Raw genomic sequence first — 22,923 nt, forward strand, 5'->3', positions numbered from 1 at the left:
TCCGATATTTTCTCGGCCGTATTCAGGATCCGAGTGAAATCGCAGCATGCTGCGATTGTCAGCGTATCTCGGCCGAGAATTGCCAAGGAGTCTATGGGGGTGAGAAAAAATAGCGCAGCACACACGGACCATCAGTGTGACTTGCGAGAAATTCTCAGGCATTGAGCAGGTGACAGGAAAGGCTCAGCCATTATTTGCTCATTTTGCAAGTGTGTGAGAAAATCTCGCCATACGGATGTCACACGGATGCCAAACGGATCATTGGATGCGAGCAAATCGCATCCTCGCACTGCACACGGATCACTGTTTTGGTAACATTTGTGCGATTCTCGTCCGTCAAAAACGGACCTTTTTTTATACGTTGTGTGTCCCCGGCCTAAAGGAAATAAAAAGAATTGGACCTGACACTTAGCCTTGTTGCCCCCGCTGCTTCACGGCACTGGCCCATGTCGCCTCCGCTGGTCCCCGTCGCCCCCGCTGCTTCCCGCATTGGCCCCTGTTGCCTCCGCTGGTCCCCGTCGCCCCCCACTGCTTCCCGCACTGGCCCCTGTCGCCTCCGCTGGTCCCCGTCGCCCCCGCTGCTTCCCACATTGGCCCCTGTTGCCTCCGCTGGTCCCCGTCGCCCCCGCTGCTTCCCGCATTGGCCCCTGTCGCCTCCTCTGGTCCCCGTCACCCCCGGCCGCTTCCCGCACTGGCCCTTGTTGCCTCCTCTGGTCCCCGTCGCCCCCGGCTGCTTCCCGCACTGGCCCCTGTTGCCTCCGCTGATCCCCGTCGCCCCCGGCTGCTTCCCGCACTGGCCCCTGTTGCCTCCTCTGGTCCCCGTCGCCCCCGGCTGCTTCCCGCACTGGCCCCTGTTGCCTCCTCTGGTCAATGCCGCCCCTGCTGCTTCCCGCACTGGCCCTTGTTGCCTCCTCTGGTCCCCGTCGCCCCCGGCTGCTTCCCGCACTGGCCCCTGTTGCCTCCTCTGGTCCCCGTCGCCCCCGGCTGCTTCCCGCACTGGCCCCTGTTGCCTCCTCTGGTCCATGCCGCCCCTGCTGCTTCCCGCACTGGCCCCTGTTGCCTCCTCTGGTCCCCGTCGCCCCCGCTGCTTCCCGCACTGGCCCCTGTTGCCTCCTCTGGTCCCCGTCGCCCCCGGCTGCTTCCCGCACTGGCCCCTGTTGCCTCCTCTGGTCCATGCCGCCCCTGCTGCTTCCCGCACTGGCCCCTGTTGCCTCCTCTGGTCCCCGTCGCCCCCGCTGCTTCTCGCACTGGCCCTTGTTGCCTCCTCTGGTCCCCGTCGCCCCAGGCTGCTTCCCGCACTGGCCCCTGTTGCCTCCTCTGGTCCATGCCGCCCCTGCTGCTTCCCGCACTGGCCCCTGTTGCCTCCTCTGGTCCCCGTCGCCCCCGGCTGCTTCCCGCACTGGCCCCTGTTGCCTCCTCTGGTCCTCGTCGCCCCCGCTGCTTCCCGCACTGGCCCCTGTTGCCTCCTCTGGTCCCCGTCGCCCCGGCTGCTTCCCGCACTGGCCCCTGTTGCCTCCTCTGGTCCCCGTCGCCCCCCGCTGCTTCCCGCACTGGCCCCTGTTGCCTCCTCTGGTCCCCGTCGCCCCCGGCTGCTTCCCGCACTGGCCCCTGTTGCCTCCTCTGGTCCCCGTCGCCCCCGGCTGCTTCCCGCACTGGCCCCTGTTGCCTCCTCTGGTCCCCGTCGCCCCCGGCTGCTTCCCGCACTGGCCCCTGTTGCCTCCTCTGGTCCCCGTCGCCCCCGGCTGCTTCCCGCACTGGCCCCTGTTGCCTCCTCTGGTCCATGCCGCCCCTGCTGCTTCCCGCATTGGCCCCTGTTGCCTCCTCTGGTCCCCGTCGCCCCCGGCTGCTTCCCGCACCGGCCCCTGTTGCCTCCTCTGGTCCATGCCGCCCCTGCTGCTTCCCGCACTGGCCCCTGTTGCCTCCTCTGGTCCCCGTCGCCCCTGGCTGCTTCCCGCACTGGCCCCTGTTGCCTCCTCTGGTCCCCGTCGCCCCCGGCTGCTTCCCGCACTGGCCCCTGTCGCCTCCGCTGGTCCCCGTCGCCCCCGCTGCTTCCCGCACTGGCCCCTGTTGCCTCCTCTGGTCCCCGTCGCCCCCGGCTGCTTCCCGCACTGGCCCCTGTTGCCTCCTCTGGTCCCCGTCGCCCCCGGCTGCTTCCCGCACTGGCCCCTGTTGCCTCCTCTGGTCCATGCCGCCCCTGCTGCTTCCCGCACTGGCCCCTGTTGCCTCTTCTGGTCCCCGTCGCCCCCGGCTGCTTCCCGCACTGGCCCCTGTTGCCTCCTCTGGTCCATGCCGCCCCTGCTGCTTCCCGCACTGGCCCCTGTTGCCTCTTCTGGTCCCCGTCGCCCCCGGCTGCTTCCCGCACTGGCCCCTGTTGCCTCCTCTGGTCCATGCCGCCCCTGCTGCTTCCCGCACTGGCCCCTGTTGCCTCTTCTGGTCCCCGTCGCCCCCGGCTGCTTCCCGCACTGGCCCCTGTTGCCTCCTCTGGTCCATGCCGCCCCTGCTGCTTCCCGGTACTGGTCCCTGGTCTTGTGAGAACACGGCCAAAGCCTTCCTTCCTACACGGACTTCTACGCCATTATCTCCCTCGGCTCCTTCTTTTCTGGCTTTCCAGCGACGCTCGTGCCATCGGCGGTATTTCGAGGGTCCTAAGCTTCGGCTTCTCTCCCAGCTGCCTTTAGTAGTTTTTTAGGGCCTTTAGTCGCTGCGTGCCCCCGGCTGCTGTTCCTTCCTCATCGTGCTCCGTCTCATTGTCTGCGCCGTTATTTCCTCCTTTTTGGCGGCTCTGATGATGTGTATGGCACTTTCTCTTCCTCCTCGGTCTATCACACGATGCCATCTGGCAGGTGACACCGAATACCTGGCATGGCCGCGCGCTGCGATTGTTCAGCTCCGCTCGGCCATGAACAGTTTAGCAGCTAATTTGCAGTTTTGTGACCCTTTGCTACATCTTGATAAATTCCTAGATAATAGATCATCTTCCACCACGAGAAAGCCGACGCGTGGGGTCCACGTGGCCGAGACCATCACCAACTGCAGCCTGTCGAATAACCGTGAGCAAAGAGCAAAAAGTGGTCCTCCCTGCAGTGGCCACTAGTGGTTGACTGTGGTATTACACGCCAGCTATTTAAATAAGAATCCATGGGGGGGGAACCAGGTCAGGAGCAATGGTTCCTCTCTGTAATCTCCACACAATTAATAGGCGCCACCCCTCCCCCAATCCAGGTTTCATCCTCTTTTATTTACATTGTACCGTTTTACATTTTGCTCTATGAACGCAAATCTCCAGCTGCAGTCACCTTTACAACTTCCCAATAATCTTCACTTGAATTCGTCACCATCTCTGCTTGCTGTCAGAGAGTAGAAATATTCACATATTCATTTTTGCATTTGTCCATTTTTATAATATATATATATATATATATATATATATATATATATATATATATATATATATATATGTAATATATATATATATATATATATATATATATAATATAATATATATATGTATGTATATGTATGTATATGTATGTATGTATGTATGTATATGTATAATTTTGTGTTTTGGATGGCCATTAATTTAAATAATTTTATTTATAATATTTTTCTTTTTATTTATAAAGCGCCAGCATATTTCATTGTGGTCGCGGGTTGTTGTTTTTTTTCCCCCCCTGATGTTTGCAGCTAATTCAATTGCGACTTCTAAAATTAAATAAAAATAAAAGAAATAATAATAAAATAAATAAAAATATAAAAATAGCACATTACTAGCACAAATGTTCTCCAGTCCCCCCACAACCCCCCTCATGTTGGGATTTTTATCTACACCTGAAATTTTTTTGCTCAAATTTTTCCAACTTTTTATATATGACTTTTTGCTTTTAAAAGGCACAAATGTAACATTTTTTTTTTTTTATTTGGCTCAATATTCATGAGCCAAATTCTGTGCTACAAACCCAGAAACAATTCGCCCCCTTTTTTTTTGTTGTTGTTTTAAATAGTCTCAATTGATGAATTGATCAAAAAAAAAACATTTGGATAATGAAATAGTCCGTACCCCAATGTCATCGAACAAACCTAAAAAATAAATAAATAAAATGGCCGTAAGAAATTGGAACACAAACATAATAAACAAACAAAAGAAACAAATAAAACAATTCTAAAAGTGCAAACGGAATGTTGAATTGAGGCCAATGTGTATCGAAAAGTTGTAGAACTTTTTTAGAAAACGTTTGTCCTTATGTGACGGCTTGTAATTGCGCCCCCTTTTCCCCTGTGGTCGAGCTCGTCGGGTCTAACAGGTGGGTACAGGTCCGACCTTCTGAACGGCCCCCCCATCACAAGGATGCAAATCCCCTTTAAGCAGCTGTGAGGTATGAAACGCGTCGGCCTATTTCTTTCTTTGGCCGCAGGAATTTTGCTTTTGTTCTTCGAGCTTTTTGTGCTCGGGCCCCGCTCCCTCCCCACTCGTTGCCCAATTGCTGGCACCACTCCTCCTCGCCTCCCTCTCCCTTTTACTCCTCGCCTCCCTCTCCTCTCAGTTTGGGCTTCACTTCCTAGTGATCGCCACAAGCTCGCGGAATCTGGCTGCATCCAGCATTCAGGTGATTCTGGGCGTCCATCATCGCCTCTCCCCCCCCCCCCCCCCAAAAAAAAAGCGCATCTCGACCCCCTTCCTCCCCCCTCCAAACTCCCAGCCCCGCTTGTCTAACATGCATTTGCTTTATTTCTTGCAGGAGCCGACATCTGAGCGTGTTCCTCTGCAGCCCTGGATCCCTATGAATCGGCGCGGACCGTAGCTCATGTGCCTTACCCTTATATTTTTTTTTTTTGCACTCTTCCGAAATGTTTGCATCCTTTTTAGTTCTTTTTTGAAGATTTCCCCATCCTGGCATGCCGCCGCCCGGTGAGGAGAGATGACACCTCTTCTCTTTTCCCGTCGGGAGACGAGTAGAAACTTGCCGCTCGCTAGACTATAATCCGGAGAAGACGCGTGGACCGGGGGAGGGTTGTTGTGTATAATTTTTTTGGGTGTTTTTTTTTTTTCTCTCCGGAATGATGGTGATCGCCAAGATCAGGTTCTTGATGCTCTTCCTCTGCGTCCAGCTGGTGGTGATGGCGCTGCTGTACAGAGAAGGTTACCGGAAGCGGGTGGCGTATTTCTTCGGAATTTTTTACAAAAACGGACCCCACTCCCTGGCGCTGCTGAACGCACAGAACCTTTCCTTCCCCGGCGACGTCTACGCCAACCTCAGTCTGATCTCCAGGCAGACCGTGCGCGACGACCCGCTGCCGTACTGCCCCGACACCTCGCCTTTTATAGGTAAGCGGTTGATTAATTAGTCTGTGGGGGGGCATAAAATAACACTGGCCTGATTAGTGAAGACCCCTCACATTAATCCTATGAGCCGTCTTGGGGGGGCAAGTCCACCTGGAGGGGTCTCGCGAAAGACCACCCCCTTTAATTCGGTGCCCCCTCCATAGATTACATTTGTGATTCCTTAAAGGGACGTGCCCATGTTACTCATTAACTATGTATATCTATCAGTTTAGAGTCAGTCAGGGTTGTGGACCCTTTAATCTTGGCCGGCTGGGACCCCGCTGTCCTTCATGGTGGTCCTAGAGAGGACAGCCCCCCCTTCAGGATGGTAGTGCCCCTGTCATTTTCGCAGAAGGGTCTTGCCGGGGTCATCTCTGCCTTGTAGATACCGTATATGATATATGCAGGTGAAGGGTGGTTGCTGGGACTTGTAGTCCCCCCCCCCCCCCCCCGTCCTGACCCTTCCGCCCGGAGGCAGAATTTTGCAATATTTGCTCTTTCATGCAGTTTTCATGGCTTCATCCGCTGCTTCTGTTTATTTAGCCGGGGTGAAACTCCTGCGTATTGTGTGCGGTGTGCAGGTCGGGGGCGTGCGCCGGCGCTCTCGTTGACTTTTGTGTGCAGAAGTGGCGGGGCCGCCGGTACTTTTGCATCATCGGGGTGTTGGTCAGGTTTTTTCCCACGGTTATGTGAAGGCCTCTTCATCCGAGCCCCAATCAAACATCATCTGACCTGCACTCATTCAAGTTCCCTGCTTCTGACCCTTTAAATTTCACTTAAAGGGGTTTACGACCGTCCCCCCCCCAAAAAAAAATTTTTTAGGAACAGCCGATGTTCTAAAATTCAAAAAAAGAAAAACGCGAGCATCCGTGCGTTTCCAATGCCCTGAAGTGTCATGTGATCACTGCAGCCAATCGGTGACATCAGGGCTGTCACATGCCTACTACTGGCAGAACCGCTCAGCGATGGCCGCCATGACGCCAGCAGTACGCGAGATCCCTGATTGGCTGCCGAGTAAAAAGTTCTACAACTTTCCAGTAAACTTTTTGTTTTAGCTTTTAACGAATGGAGACTGCGGAGGCCGAATGCTCCTAATGCTTCTCGCAGCTGAGGGTTTGTTACACTTCTATCTGATATGCGATCCTCTGCTTGAGACATTGTAACAAACCCTCAGCGGCGAGACCTGCACAGGTGACAGCAAGCAGAGATTTTAGAAATGGCGCGAAAATGAATGACAAAGTTGCAAAAGTTTTTTTTAAACAAACTTTACTTAAAGGGGTATTTTCATGTTCGGTACTTTTGTCCCTTATCCATTTTATAGGGGTTGTCGTCCTGTTTGCAGGGGGTCCCAGTCCCAAATTGGGATAATTTATGCCATCATATGGCGGTATTATCCAGTCGTCAACTCTCACCCCGAGCTAATGTCGCCCTTCTGGAAATATCCAAACTTTCTGAATACGGCATTGTTCTAGCCGGGGGGGGGGGGGGGGGGGGTAGATTCGATAATCCGCGGCTCCTGGCACCGCTGATCCCTCTTAGGATTGACCCGGGAACACGGTATGCCGGCCCCTGGAACATCCTGAGCTCCTGGCAGGGGGTATATGACCCAAAATCAGGTTTATGTCCTCAGCCGACAGCCCGGACCCCTGTATCATTAGTGTAAGTCTGGGGTGGGGGGACGACACGGCGCATCCTGACCCCACACAGCCCGTCCAGACCTCCCCGCCATCTCTGCAAATATTGGCATCTACTGTGACGGCATCGAGCGTTCTTGGCCCGGAGGTATCAGTGTATAACTATAGTGAGCAATTCACTAGCAGCAAGCGGAGGTGATGAAAGTGATAATAGGCGAAATCCGGAGTGGATGAAAGGTTCCGACATCCAATTATAGAGGCGTTCACACCTTAGTGTCCTCATCGGACCGAGACCCCACCGATCCTGAGAAATAGGGGTCCACAGAGCTGAACCTCCTCCAACCAGCACAGGATCAGTAATGTAATGTATGTACACAGTGACTGCACCAGCAGAATAGTGAGTGCAGCTCTGGAGTATAATACAGGAGGTAACTCAGGGTCAGTAATGTAATGTATGTACACAGTGATTGCACCAGCAGAATAGTGAGCGCAGCTCTGGGGTATAATACAGGATGTAACTCAGGATCAGTAATGTAATGTATGTACACAGTGACTGCACCAGCAGAATAGTGAGTGCAGCTCTGGAGTATAATACAGGATGTAACTCAGGATCAGTAATGTAATGTATGTACACAGTGACTGCACCAGTAGAATAGTGAGTGCAGCTCTGGGGTATAATACAGGATGTAACTCAGGATCAGTAATATAATGTATGTACACAGTGACTGCACCAGCAGAATAGTGAGCGCAGCTCTGGAGTATAATACAGGATGTAACTCAGGATCAGTAATGTAATGTATGTACACAGTGACTGCACCACTAGAATAGTGAGTGCAGCTCTGGGGTATAATACAGGATGTAACTCAGGATCAGTAATATAATGTATGTACACAGTGACTGCACCAGCAGAATAGTGAGCGCAGCTCTGGGGTATAATACAGGATGTAACTCAGGATCATTAATGTAATGTATGTACACAGTGACTGCACCAGCAGAATAGTGAGTGCAGCTCTGGGGTATAATACAGGATGTAACTCAGGATCAGTAATGTAATGTATGTACACAGTGACTGCACCAGCAGAATAGTGAGTGCAGCTCTGGGGTATAATACAGGATGTAACTCAGGATCAGTAATGTAATGTATGTACACAGTGACTGCACCAGCAGAATAGTGAGTGCAGCTCTGGAGTATAATACAGGATGGAACTCAGGATCAGTAATGTAATGTATGCACACAGTGACTGCACCAGCAGAATAGTGAGTGCAGCTCTGGAGTATAATACAGGAGGTAACTCAGGATTAGTAATGTAATGTATGTACACAGTGACTGCACCAGCAGAATAGTGAGTGCAGCTCTGGGGTGTAATACAGGATTCAGTAATGTAATGTATGTACACAGTGACTGCACCAGCAGAATAGTGAGTGCAGCTCTGGAGTATAATACAGGAGGTAACTCAGGATCAGTAATGTAATGTATGTACACAGTGACTGCACCAGCAGAATAGTGAGTGCAGCTCTGGGGTATAATACAGGAGGTAACTCAGGATTAGTAATGTAATGTATGTATACAGTGACTGCACCAGCAGAATAGTGAGTGCAGCTCTGGAGTATAATACAGGATGTAACTCAGGATCAGTAATGTAATGTATGTACACAGTGACTGCACCAGTAGAATAGTGAGTGCAGCTCTGGAGTATAATACAGGATGTAACTCAGGATCAGTAATGTAATGTATGTATATAGTGACTGCACCAGCAGAATAGTGAGTGCAGCTCTGGAGTATAATACAGGATGTAACTCAGGATCAGTAATGTAATGTATGTACACAGTGACTGCACCAGCAGAATAGTGAGTGCAGCTCTGGGGTGTAATACAGGATGTAACTCAGGATCAGTAATGTAATGTATGTACACAGTGACTGCACCAGCAGAATAGTGAGTGCAGCTCTGGAGTATAATACAGGATGTAACTCAGGACCAGTAATGTATGTATACAGTGACTGCACCAGCAGAATAGTGAGTGCAGCTCTGGAGTATAATACAGGAGGTAACTCAGGATCAGTAATGTAATGTACGTACACAGTGACTGCACCAGCAGAATAGTGAGTGCAGCTCTGGGGTATAATACAGGAGGTAACTCAGGATCAGTAATGTAATGTATGTACACAGTGACTGCACCAGCAGAATAGTGAGTGCAGCTCTGGGGTATAATACAGGATGTAACTCAGGATCAGTAATGTAATGTATGCACACACTGACTGCACCAGCAGAATAGTGAGTGCAGCTCTGGAGTATAATACAGGAGGTAACTCAGGATCAGCAATGTAATGTATGTACACAGTGACTGCACCAGCAGAATAGTGAGTGCAGCTCTGGGGTATAATACAGGAGGTAACTCAGGATCAGTAATGTAATGTATGTACACAGTGACTGCACCAGCAGAATAGTGAGTGCAGCTCTGGGGTATAATACAGGATGTAACTCAGGATCAGTAATGTAATGTATGTACACAGTGACTGCACCAGCAGAATAGTGAGTGCAGCTCTGGAGTATAATACAGGATGTAACTCAGGATCAGTAATGTAATGTATGTACACAGTGACTGCACCAGCAGAATAGTGAGTGCCGCTCTGGAGTATAATTCAGGATCAGTAATGTAATGTATGTACACAGTGACTGCACCAGCAGAATAGTGAGTGCAGCTCTGGGATATAATACAGGATGTAACTCAGGATCAGTAATGTAATGTACGTACACAGTGACTGCACCAGCAGAATAGTGAGTGCAGCTCTGGGGTATAATACAGGAGGTAACTCAGGATCAGTAATGTAATGTATGTACACAGTGACTGCACCAGCAGAATAGTGAGTGCAGCTCTGGGATATAATACAGGATGTAACTCAGGATCAGTAATGTAATGTACGTACACAGTGACTGCACCAGCAGAATAGTGAGTGCAGCTCTGGGGTATAATACAGGAGGTAACTCAGGATCAGTAATGTAATGTATGTACACAGTGACTGCACCAGCAGAATAGTGAGTGCCGCTCTGGAGTATGGTACAGGATGTCACTTTTCCATTTCTGCTCTCGCTATAATAATATTTATATAGCGTCATCATATTCCTCCTCTTTACAGTTTAGCAGCTCATACACAACAGTCATAAGTATCAACGTTTAAAATGATACAATAATTAAAGCATAAAAGTCACCACTGCTTGTGAGAACTTACAATCTACAATGAGTAGAGGGTCCTATTTACAATGATGGTCCGGCCATGTTGGTGGAGTGGGGGATGGATACAGTTGCATGATCTGGTCCAGACAGTATTTGTGGTGCTGTTGGCTGCGGTGGACTGTGATGGACGGTTATTCTCACACACACGGACTTTGATTAGTGAATGTGATAGGCCACTCTGAACAGATGTGTTTTGAGGGAGCACCTAAAACTGTGTAAGGCCATGTGCACACGTTGCGGTTTTTACCGGGGATCCTCAGCGTTTTTGACGCTGTGGATCTGCAGCAGTTTCCCATGTCCGCATTAAAAACCGCACCAAAATCGCATCTGCGTTTTCTGCCAAGAGCTGCGGATTTAGTGCAGAAAAATCTGCAGGCAAATCTGCAACGTGTGCACATACCCTAAATTGTGGTTAGTTCTGATTTCGTGGGGTAGAGCATTCCAGAAGATTGGTGCAACGCAGGAGAAGTCTTGGAGTCGGGAGTGGGAGGAGGTACGGATTACTGCAGAGGTTAGTCGAAAGTCGCTTGCAGAGTGTATTGAGCGGGTAGGCCGATAAACAGAAATGATGGAGATGTAGGGGGTCCACATTGTGGAGAGGACAAGTAGGGGGATAGAGATGAGGGAGGAAATGTAGGGGGGCCACATTGTGGGGAGGACAGGTAGGATAATAAAAGTGCAGGAGGAGATTTAGGGGGGTGGCACTGGAGAGGATGAGTACGGTGCTAGAGATGAGGGAGGAGATGTAGGGGGGCCACACTGTGGAGAGGACAGGTAGGGGGATAGAGATGAGGGAGGAGATGTAGGGGGGCCGCACTGTGGAGAGGACGGGTAGGGGGATAGAGATGAGGGAGGAGATGTAGGAGGGCCGCACTGTGGAGAGGACGGGTAGGGGGATAGAGATGAGGGAGGAGATGTAGGGGGGCCGCACTGTGGAGAGGACGGGTAGGGGGATAGAGATGAGGGAGGAGGTATAGGGGGCCGCACTATGGAGAGGACGGGGAGGGTGCTAGAGATGAGGGAGGAGATGTAGGGGGGCCGCACTGTGGAGAGGACAGGTAGGGGGATAGAGATGAGGGAGGAGATATAGGGGGCCGCACTGTGGAGAGGACGGGTAGGGAAATAGAGATGAGGGAGGAGATATAGGGGGCCGCACTGTGGAGAGGACAGGTAGGGGGATAGAGATGAGGGAGGAGATATAGGGGGCCGCACTGTGGAGAGGAAGGGTAGGGTGCTAGAGATGAGGGAGGAGATGTAGGGGGGCCACATTGTGGGGAGGACAGGTAGGATAATAAAAGTGCAGGAGGAGATTTAGGGGGGTGGCACTGGAGAGGATGAGTACGGTGCTAGAGATGACGGAGGAGATGTAGGGGGGCCACACTGTGGAGAGGACGGGTAGGGTGCTAAAGATGAGGAGATGTAGGGGGGGCCGCACTGTGGAGAGGACAGGTAGGGAAATAGAGATGAGGGAGGAGATGTAGGGGGGCCGCACTGTGGAGAGGATGGGTAGGGTGCTAGAGATGAGGGAGGAGATGTAGGGGGGCCGCACTGTGGAGAGGACGGGTAGGGTGCTAGAGATGAGGGAGGAGATATAGGGGGCCGCACTGTGGAGAGGACGGGTAGGGTGCTAGAGATGAGGGAGGAGATATAGGGGGCCGCACTGTGGAGAGGACAGGTAGGGTGCTAGAGATGAGGGAGGAGATATAGGGGGCCGCACTGTGGAGAGGACAGGTAGGGTGCTAGAGATGAGGGAGGAGATGTAGGGGGGCCGCACTGTGGAGAGGACGGGTAGGGTGATGAAGATGAGGGAGGAGATGTAGGGGGCCGCACTGTGGAGAGGACGGGTAGGGTGCTAGAGATGAGGGAGGAGATATAGGGGGCCGCACTGTGGAGAGGAAGGGTAGGGTGCTAGAGATGAGGGAGGAGATGTAGGGGGGCCGCACTGTGGAGAGGACGGGTAGGGTGCTAGAGATGAGGGAGGAGATGTAGGGGGGCCGCACTGTGGAGAGGACGGGTAGGGTGATGGAGATGAGGGAGGAGATCCGGGTCCTGACCATTCATTGTGTATCTGTAGTAATATCTTGTGCGGTGTCTTCACCTCGTCAGCAGTCTTGTTGCGTCCGTCCTTTTGTCGTGCTGCTGTCCTCGGGCCATGTCAGTGATGACGTCCTGTGTGATTGCCGTCACTCAGTCTTGTGATTTCTCCGGATTCTTTGTTTTGTGTCCTCGGGGCGTTCCTCGGGCTCGGTACAGACCGTTCCTCCCTCCTTAGACTTTTTCTTTCTCAACATATAATTGTGAGAGATATGGGGTCAGGAAATGGTCCTGTGGGGTCACCGCCGGCCCCTTTGCGGTCCTGTCTGATGAGCGTCACCCTGCACATCAGGAGCTCATCCCTCGCTCTCGGCAGCCAAAACACATCCAGGAGGGTAGTGTTTGGGTAATTGAGGCTAATGGCTGCGCTAATTATGTCAGCGGCTCCATAAAGAAGCGGTGGCCTGCAACCAGCGGAGACTAGTAATAGCCTAATTTATTCCATGGCTAGCGAGGCTGACTGCATGGCTTCTCCTCTAGTCACATTCAGAGCTGCACTACACATGGGCAGCCGCCCTCCGCTGACATGCTGATTCTATGGAGAAGTAGTAGGTGCTGGGTGGGAGTTGTAGTTGCTCATCTGCAGCTTTGGAGGTGACTGGAGTACAGAGAAGCCACTCATTGATCATGCCGCTGCTTTGATGTACAACGCTCCCTCGTATACGGCGCCATATTTAATACTCTTCTTGCCTCTAGGAGGACCCCTCCGGGTGCAGTTGCCCGACGTTTTGACATTCGAAGACGTGGTCCACAAGAACCCGTATGTGACCAGAGGAGGCCGGTACAAGCCCCCCGACTGCGAATCTACCCATAAGACCGCCATCATCATCCCGCACCGCAACCGGGAGCAGCACCTTAAATACCTCCTGTATTTTCTCCATCCCTTCCTGCAGAGGCAACAGCTCAACTACGGCATCTACATCATCCACCAGGTAGGGATCTGTGCCCATCCGAGGACCCCCAGACAATACCCCCACCCACCCCCAAGCATTACCAATATACTAGGGCACCCCCTTTTTTTCTTAGGTGTTGATATTGGGGCCCCCTTCTTACATGCTCCTCCTTATTTTTCCAGGCCGGGAATTCCACCTTCAATCGGGCCAAGCTGCTGAACGTGGGCTTCAAAGAAGCCATGAAGGACGAGGATTGGGACTGCATGTTCTTCCATGACGTGGACCTCATTCCCGAGGACGACCGCAACCTGTACACCTGCGACAGGTTCCCGAAACACGCGTCCATCGCCATGGACAAGTTTGGATACAAGTAGGTGCCTCTGAGACGAGGCTCACTAGATCGTAATTGCCACCAATGTGTAGATGGCCCCATCAGCAATGAGGGTCAAGAGAAGTCTCCCCGACTCTGGCAGGCGGCGAAACTCTTTAAAGGGACAGGTCGCTCCGGCAACGCTCACTTTACATTAACGATCTCTTCTGCACACAAAGTGGGCTGACGGCTCCTGTTTTCAGCAGTTGACTTTGCTGTATAGACTGGAGCAGGGTCAGCGGAGTCCTCTCAGGATTATTATTATAGGGCAGGGCCAGCACAGGCAGATGGGTTCCCGATATTGCCGCCGCCATGTGTTAAATCATCAGCACGTTGGTTTATATGGCGGAATCGCATCCTCTATGTGATGGCCGGAGTTGTGCACGAAGCTGAATCGTTGGCGCCAAAGATGTTATCGAGAACGAAAGTAACGTGCAGCCGAAGTTACAGAACTTTCCCACTCGCAGAGGACTGGGAATCCCCATCACTGGAGATCAGGGCGATAATGACTCCCTAGTGACCGCATCCCTTTAATGTAAAGCACAGCATAATCACCGGTTACTCCGTCTTCAGTATGTTGTGGCTGCTGATGACAAGGTGGTGAGATCGGGGCCGCTGGTCTTCTAGTGTCCGGTCATTGCTGCGTTTCTAGGAACGTTGCCCGCAAAACACTGATGGGTTATCAGGTGACTCATCCAGACGGCGGTTTTTTACGTAATGGGGTGAATAATCCGGCTCTTTATCATTTCAACATTCACGTCTATGGAAGTGCTGATAATACCTAGCAAGTGTGCAAGTGTTTTCAGTGAGGAGAGGGGTATGTGCCCTGATGGGGACGCCCCCGGCTGTATCCCATCCCCCTCTCTCATTCCCATACTTTTGACACCTCCTCCAGGTCCCATCCATCCCCACCCCAAGCCTTTACACTGTCGTCCATTTGCCTTCCCTGCTCCCTGGATGCCCCCTCGTCCCCGTCAGTTTTCCCCTTCATGAACAACCCCCAGCCCTGTGTCCGGTTTCCTCTTCCCGACCCCATCAACCAACATCCACCCACCCTTCCCGCCTCTGTCCGTTTGCCCTTTCCCGCCTCCATCCATTTGCCCCTTCCCACCTGCATCCGGCCTTGTCCTGGCTCAGTTCCTTTCCTCCCCCCTTCATCCTTTTTCCCCCCAGCTTTGTCCGTTTGCTCCTTTCCGCCTCTGTCCGTTTGCCTTTCCTGGACAACACCTCACTGTTATTTTTCCACCCCTGGCCCCTGTCAGTTTGCCCTTTCCTGATGCGTCCCCCAGCCCCGTCCATTTTCCATTTCCTCCCCTCCCTACTCCCGGGCCCCGTCTGGTTGCCCTACTCCTGGGCCAGTCTGGTTGCCTTCTTATGCCAGCCCTGTCCATTTTCCAGTTTCTTCCCTTCCCTACTCCCAGGCCCCGTCGGGTTGCCCTCTTTTGCCAGCCCCGTCCCTTTCCGTTTCCTTCCTTCCCTACTCCCGGGCCCCGTCCCTTTCAGTTTCCTTCCCTCCCTACTCCCGGGCCTCGTCCATTTTCCGTTTCTTCCCCTCCCCACTCCCCGGCCCGTTGGGTTGCCTTCTTATGCCAGCCCCGTCCCTTTCCGTTTCTTCCCTTCCCTACTCCCGGGCCCCATCGGGTTGCCTTCTTATGCCAGCCCCATCCATTTCCTCCCCTCCCTACTCCCATGCCCCATCCCTTTCCATTTCCTCCCCTCCCTACTCCCGGGCCCTTTCCATTTCCTCCCCTCCCTATTCCCAGGCCCCGTCCCTTTTCATTTCCTCCCCTCCCTACTCCCGGGCCCCGTCCCTTTCCATTTCCTCCCCTCCCTACTCCTGAGCCAGTCGGGTTGCCCTCTTCTGCCAGCCCCGTCCCTTTCCGTTTCTTCCCTTCCCTACTCCCGGGCCCTGTCGGGTTGCCCTCTTCTGCCAGCCCCGTCCCTTTCCGTTTCTTCCCTTCCCTACTCCTGAGCCAGTCGGGTTGCCCTCTTCTGCCAGCCCCGTCCCTTTCCGTTTCTTCCCTTCCCTACTCCCGGCCCCGTCGGATTGCCCTCTTCTGCCAGCCCCGTCCCTTTCCGTTTCTTCCCTTCCCTACTCCCGGGCCCCGTCGGGTTGCCCTCTTCTGCCAGCCCCGTCCCTTTCCGTTTCCTCCCCTCCCTACTCCCGGCCCAGTCAGGTTGCCCTCTTCTGCCAGCCCTGTCTCTTTCCGTTTCTTCCCTTCCCTACTCCCGGGCCCTGTCCCTTTCCGTTTCCTCCCCTCCCGGGCCCTGTCGGGTTGCCCTCTTTTGCCAGCCACGTCCCTTTCCATTTGCCCCGGGGTTGTCTGGCAGCCCCCGTACACATCAGATAGTCTTAGTCCCCGTGGAATCGGCGGTCCAGCAGAGGATAAACCTGGCGTCATCATTCTGGGAATCGCTCACTGACCACCTGCACCTTTCTCCCTACAGGTTGCCTTACAAGACTTACTTCGGAGGGGTCTCGGCTCTCACCCCGGAACAATACATGAAGATGAATGGCTTTCCCAATAACTACTGGGGTTGGGGCGGTGAGGACGACGACATCGCCGTTAGGTGAGATGGGGTCTTCTGATTGTAGTCGCCTCCTCCATCACCGCGTCCCGTCCAGGTGTGCAGCACCAGGGATCGGCAGTGCGCACGTAATCAGCGAAGGCTTATCTCTGCCGACTCCACCCATAAAACACAATGAAAAACTGCATTCACAGCAGATTGTGTCACATCATGTGCTGATGACTGAATTACTCCGCAGGAAATCTTAAAGTGACAGAGGCCGTCCACTGCAGCTCAACCGGCAATTCCCTAATACGCGATTGTTGCTTGAGCGGCGTCATTGTATCTATATATTGATGGGGGGAATAAAGCTTCTAATTAAGGGACTGGTTCACGAAAATTAATAACCGCAGCCTTTCTTCTCCCCCCCCCTTCCAGGGTGGCACTCAGTGGCATGTTGATCTCTCGGCCGTCCATACGACATGGGCGATATAAGATGATCAAACACGGACACGACAAAGGAAACGAACAGAATCCTAAAAGGTAAGATCCGGACCGTGTGCCCAGTGGGGTCTGGCTGTGGGGGCCTCTCCTATTAAAGGGGTTTGCAGAGAGCAAACGGAGATCTTTGGGCACAAAAAAAGTAGGCACCCACGGCTGTCGGCTCCTGACTGCGGGGATTCCTCGGCTCCTGACTGCGGGGATTCCTCGGCTCCTGACTGCGGGGATTCCTCGGCTCCTGACTGCGGGGATTCCTCGGCTCCTGACTGCGGGGACTCCTCGGCTCCTGACTGCGGGGATTCCTCGGCTCCTGACTGCGGGGACTCCTCGGCTCCTGACTGCGGGGGTTCCTCGGCTCCTGACTGCGGGGACTCCTCGGCTCCTGACTGCGAGGACTCCTCGGCTCCTGACTGCGGGGGTTCCTCGGCTCCTGACTGCGGGGGTTCCTCGGCTCCTGACTGCGGGGGTTCCTCGGCTCCTGACTGCGGGGTTCCTCGGCTCCTGACTGCGGGGTTCCTCGGCTCCTGACTGCGGGGATTCCTCGGCTCCTGACTGCGGAGATTCCTCGGCTCCTGACTGCGGGGATTCCTCGGCTCCTGGCTGCGGGGATTCCTCGGCTCCTGACTGCGGGGATTCCTCGGCTCCTGACTGCGTGGATTCCTCGGCTCCTACCGAGATCCTCCGTACATGCGCGGCGCAAGTCTGTAGCGGGTGTACGGAGATGGCTCACGGGGTGACACAGCCGTGGGTGGAGTGACTGTTAACTTGTTAAATGCCACCGATAAAGTCTGACAGCAGCATTAACGGCGTGCCAGTATGGGGACTCATCTCTCTTTGCCCATCAGCGCTGCCGTGATGTGATCGCTGGGTGTCGATAGGTCGCTGTGACAGCTGGGGGTGTATTGAAGACCTCCGTGCCATCACGGCCGCTCACTAGAATCCCACCATGTGGACCGGCTTCAAAGGAAACCTGTGATTTCTACTATATGACATTCGCAAGTTCAAGTCCTCTAAGGGGACCTTACAAATAGGTTACATCAGAAAAATGATTAAAAAAAAAAAAAAAGTGAGTTCCATTCGCCCTTTTTTTTCTCCCAGTAAAAATTAATTAAAGAATTTGGTATCACCAGAAAAGTCCAATATATCAAAATATAACAATAATGACATTTTAACCAGAACCAAAATTACGGGTTTGTTTTTTTTTAATGCCGTAATACCACAAAAAATGCTGTAAACAGTGTTCAAAATGTCTTATTTATTCCAAAATGGTACCAATAAAAACGCCGTCTCATTAAAAAATACTGTCACAACTCGTCCCGCAAAAAAAGTTAAGACCTCAGAAAAATAAGAGTTATGGCTCAGCGAAGGGGATGAAAAAAAGGAAATAGGGAATTAGTTGTGTCCTGGAATGGGTCAAAATAGGGGTTTTGTATATATTTGTCATCATGACTGCAGCGGCTTCTACATTGTAATGTCAGTGACCGTCTGATCTCTGCTCTGAGCAACACAATGAATGCACACGAGTAATGTAACCCTGTGTAAGAGTACTACAGGAACCAGAAGGCATCTCATGCAGGCATGTACAGAAGCAAACTCCGAACTCACTCTACACCGCTGCCCCGAAATGCGCAGAATGCTGAAAATGAAGTGGGAAACTCCAGACCAGCATGTGCGCAACTACTATAATACTGCCTCCTATGTACAAGAATAAAACTACTATAATACTGCCCCCTATGTACAAGACTATAACTACTATAATACTGCCCCTATGTACTAGAATATAACTACTATAATACTGCCGCTATGTACAAGACTATAACTACTATAATACTGCCCCTATGTACTAGAATATAACTACTATAATACTGCTCCTATGTACAAGACTATAACTACTATAATACTGCCCCTATGTACTAGAATATAAGTACTATAATACTGCTCCTATGCACAATAATATAACTACTATAATACTGCTCCTATGTACAAGAATATAACTACTATAATACTGCTCCCTATATACAAGAATATAACTACTATAATACTGCTCCTATGTACAAGTATATAACTACTATAATACTGCTCCTATGTACAAGAATGTAACTACTATAATACTGCTCCTATGTACAAGTATATAACTACTATAATACTGCTCCTATGTACAAGAATGTAACTACTATAATACTGCCCCTATGTACAAGAATATAACTACTATAATACTGCCCCTATGTACAAGAATGTAACTACTATAATACTGCTCCTATGTACAAGAATGTAACTACTATAATACTGCCCCTATGTACAAGAATATAACTACTATAATACTGCCCCTATGTACAGGAATATAACTACTATAATACTGCTCCTATGTACAAGAATGTAACTACTATAATACTGCCCCTATGTACAAGAATATAACTACTATAATACTGCCCCTATGTACAGGAATATAACTACTATAATACTGCTCCTATGTACAAGAATATAACTACTATAATACTGCTCCTATGTACAAGAATATAACTACTATAATACTGCCCCTATGTACAAGAATATAACTACTATAATACCGCTCCTATGTACAAGAATATAACTACTATAATACTGCTCCTATGTACAAGTATATAACTACTATAATACTGCTCCTATGTACAAGAATGTAACTACTATAATACTGCTCCTATGTACAAGTATATAACTACTATAATACTGCTCCTATGTACAAGAATGTAACTACTATAATACTGCCCCTATGTACAAGAATATAACTACTATAATACTGCCCCTATGTACAAGAATGTAACTACTATAATACTGCTCCTATGTACAAGAATGTAACTACTATAATACTGCCCCTATGTACAAGAATATAACTACTATAATACTGCCCCTATGTACAGGAATATAACTACTATAATACTGCTCCTATGTACAAGAATGTAACTACTATAATACTGCCCCTATGTACAAGAATATAACTACTATAATACTGCCCCTATGTACAGGAATATAACTACTATAATACTGCTCCTATGTACAAGAATATAACTACTATAATACTGCTCCTATGTACAAGAATATAACTACTATAATACTGCTCCCTATGTACAAGAATATAACTACTATAATACTGCCCCTATGTACAAGAATATAACTACTATAATACTGCTCCTATGTACAAGAATGTAACTACTATAATACTGCCCCCTATGTACAAGAATATAACTACTATAATACTGCCCCTATGTACAAGAATATAACTACTATAATACTGCTCCTATGTACAAGAATATAACTACTATAATACTTCCCCCTATATACAAGAATATAACTACTATAATACTTCCCCCTATATACAAGAATATAGCTACTATAATACTGCCCCTAGTAGAAGAATATAACTGCTATAATAATCATAGTTATCGCCAGCTTCTTTGCATGGACATGTGGTACTTGGAGCGTTCACTCGCAGTTCAGTCCCCGGAGTCGTTCTCCATTGTTGATTGTTTGGTAACTGTTTCCTCATTTTTGTTGGAGACTGTCAGGTCAGTAAGTTGTTTTAGGCCGACGATCAAGAAATTCGAAATTCACAAGAACAAAGTGATGCCTCCGCAGCGCTGCCATCCAGAGTACAGATCTACGGGCACATAAAGTACCGTATTTTCTGGCGTATACGATGACTTTTTAACCCCTGAAAATCATCTCAAAAGTCGGGGGTCGTCTTATACGCCGGGTGCAGAGAGCGATCATGTATGGTTCCCAGGGTCTGAAGAAGAGGAGACTCCTTTAGGCCCGGGGATCGATATCCATGTAAAAAAAGAATAAAAATAAAAAATATGGGATATACTTACCCTCCGATGGCCCGCGCTCTCAGCGGTGCAAGCGGCGGTCTCCGTTCCTAAGGATGCATTGAGCAAAGGACCTTCGATAACATCGCGGTCACGTTATTGTTATTTATGTTTGCTATCTTTTTATTTTCTTTTTATAATTTATTTTTTTTGTTTTTAGCTTTTTTTTTATCTTTATGTATTTTTTTATTTTCTTTAGTTTTTGGTTATCTTTTGTTTACTTTTTACAATTTTTTTTATCTTTATAATTTTTTTTTCTTTTTATTATCATTATATCTATGTTTTGGTTACCTTTTTATTTTCTTTTTATAATTTATTTTTTGTTATCTTTTATTTTTATTTTTTTATTATTATTATATTTGTCTTCGTTGTCTTTATTTTCTTTTTATAATTTTTTTTTCTTTTTTTTTGTAATATATTTATATTTTGGTTATCTTTTTATTTTTATAATTTTTTTGTTTTGGTTATCTTTTTATTTTCTTTCTATAATTTTTTTTTTTTTTTTTATCTTTTATCTTTATTTTTTATTTTATTATTATTATATTTGTCTTTGTTATCTTTATTTTCTTTTTATAATTTTTTTTTCTTTTATTTTTTGTAATATATTTATGTTTTGGTTATCTTTTTATTTTTATCATTTTTTTTTCTTATTTTTATTATCATTATATTTATGTTTTGGTTATTTTTTTTTTATTTTTTTTTTTTATAGTTTCGCCTTCTCACCGTCGTCTCATTCACTTCTCGTTTCAGGTTTAACCTCTTGGCGAAGACGAGGCGGACGTGGAAACAAGACGGGATGAACTCTCTGCAGTATACCCTCCTATCCAAAGAGCTGCCACTCCTCTACACCAACATCACCGTGGACATCGGCAAAGACAAAAACCTGCGATCCCGAACGTGAGACCCTCCCTCCCCGCCAGAGAGACAACTAGCTGTACCCTGACCTTAAAAAAAGCCCCCTGTGCGGATGGCGGACCCATAATTGCAATATATCAATATATTTCCTACTGTAATCAATGACTGCAAAACCAAAGAGCGGCCGCCATGGCATCTCCTGACCACTAGAGGTCAGCGCACTAAATCCGCCACTCCCTGGACGCCGCCAGAGGTCGGTGCTTGTGCTAAAAACTGCAAAGGACCAGCGTTTGGGGGGACCACCTTCATCCAGAAGAGAATTCGTCTATTTTCCAGAAGTGCAATTTTTTCTTTCTTTCTTTCACTTTTTTTTTCACTTTTTAATAAGGATTTTACAGGGGAAAAAAAGTTGATTGTCTTTTTTTTTTTTTTTTTTTCTTTTTTTTCCTTTTCCGAACATGAATCTCATTGGATCATCTGAGTGAACTGACGCCGTCAGACTTGGAGTTTCCATTATTATTTTTTTTTTTTTTGCTCTGGGCAGAAAAAAGAAAAACGAAAACTGTTTTTTTAAGATTCTTTGACCTTGTAGTTAAAGGGACGTGCAGACACTTGAATGGAACGATAACCAGTATTAACTTCAAACCCAAAGTGCCTTTTAATGCCAATTTATCATGTGGGATGTGTATAGATGTATACATACACTTGTCTGGGCCTGAGAATCACGGCGAATGAATTTTTGCTAGGTGTTTGGGTTTTTTTTTTTTTTTTGTTTCTTTCTCTTTTTTTGAAATGTGAAAATATTCTGAATCATTTCTGAAATAAATAGATATATACTTAGACCCGGGGCTGCGGTCGAACAGCGGGACACTCGTCTGTAAACCCCATCACCCCCCCCATTACTTGTTATCAGTTGGTATTGCCTATCATTTGTTGCATGTGCTGATGGACTACACCATTACACTTAGAGGGGGGTTCCGAATTAGGATTCGGGCTAAAATTGGGACATAGTACCAAAATGTACCCCAGACTGAATTGATCAAGTGGGAGGGGGGCACTGCTCTATTGTGGGGTCTCATCAGGACGACATATGACGCGCTGCCACGCTGTGGCCTAGGCCTACCAGTACAACATAAAGGACTGGGTGCTTCCTAGTGTCAGTCTTCACTGCAGCTCCTGCCATTGTATTCATGAACCAGGAGGCGCAGGATGAGCAGTGCTACAGCAAGGAGAGATGTAGGAGCGCAGATGGGAATAATGGGGTCGGTCGCCTCTACCTGTCCACTCTGTCTTCACAGGGCTTGGGGTCTTGTGCGGATGATGGGGGATTTTGTTTTTCACTAGCGCTGGCAGAGAACCATCATGTGAGTGATTCTGTACGTCCCAGGGCTGCACCTTGTCCTGTGGCGGTGGCGGCGGCGCCTCCCTGCCAGGACGTGGGTGACACATTGTGACATCGCTGGGAGCTTCGCCAGGTGACGGCTCCAGCTCTCCCGAATGTTTGGCCGGCTCAGTGCTCGCATGTGCACCCATTAATTCTCTGCTTTTCCCAAGTACGATTACAGCTCTGCAGCAGTTCCGACAGTGCGAGACCCACACAGTGTTGTGTAATATCGCATAAAATTATCGCGTGGTGGGTACAACCAGTATAACTGGTAACGGAAGGACG

General features: G+C 49.4%; 2 protein-coding genes across 5 annotated transcripts in view; one reads left to right on the forward strand and one right to left on the reverse strand.

Annotated features, from left to right (window-relative positions):
* LOC138651951 (beta-1,4-galactosyltransferase 3-like) overlaps window positions 1-22,096 on the forward strand; it is a 64,707-nt gene extending 42,611 nt beyond the window's left edge. For 3 of the 4 annotated variants that reach the window (XM_069742599.1, XM_069742597.1, XM_069742598.1), the window contains exons 2-7: window positions 4,737-5,323; window positions 12,979-13,214; window positions 13,358-13,545; window positions 15,994-16,116; window positions 16,492-16,596; window positions 21,150-22,096. In XM_069742599.1, the coding sequence (XP_069598700.1) occupies window positions 5,056-5,323; window positions 12,979-13,214; window positions 13,358-13,545; window positions 15,994-16,116; window positions 16,492-16,596; window positions 21,150-21,300 (1,071 nt within the window). In that variant the 5' untranslated portion in view covers window positions 4,737-5,055 and the 3' untranslated portion in view covers window positions 21,301-22,096. Of the gene's footprint in view, window positions 1-4,534; window positions 4,605-4,736; window positions 5,324-12,978; window positions 13,215-13,357; window positions 13,546-15,993; window positions 16,117-16,491; window positions 16,597-21,149 lie in introns of those variants that run through there. The other variant, XM_069742595.1, reaches the window with a different exon arrangement.
* LOC138651614 (spidroin-1-like) lies at window positions 432-2,288 on the reverse strand. Its single transcript, XM_069741933.1, has one exon. The coding sequence runs from the start codon at window positions 2,286-2,288 to the stop codon at window positions 432-434; it is 1,857 nt and encodes a 618-aa protein (XP_069598034.1).
* Window positions 22,097-22,923: the final 827 nt, after the last annotated feature.

Source organism: Ranitomeya imitator, chromosome 10 (genome assembly GCF_032444005.1).
Source record: "Ranitomeya imitator isolate aRanImi1 chromosome 10, aRanImi1.pri, whole genome shotgun sequence".
Lineage (NCBI taxonomy): Eukaryota > Metazoa > Chordata > Amphibia > Anura > Dendrobatidae > Ranitomeya > Ranitomeya imitator.

Coding starts and splice junctions, on each gene's coding strand:
- LOC138651614 (XM_069741933.1), bottom strand. CDS start 2,288: ATGGACCAGAGGAGGCAACAGGGGCCAGTGCGGGAAGCAGCCGGGGGC.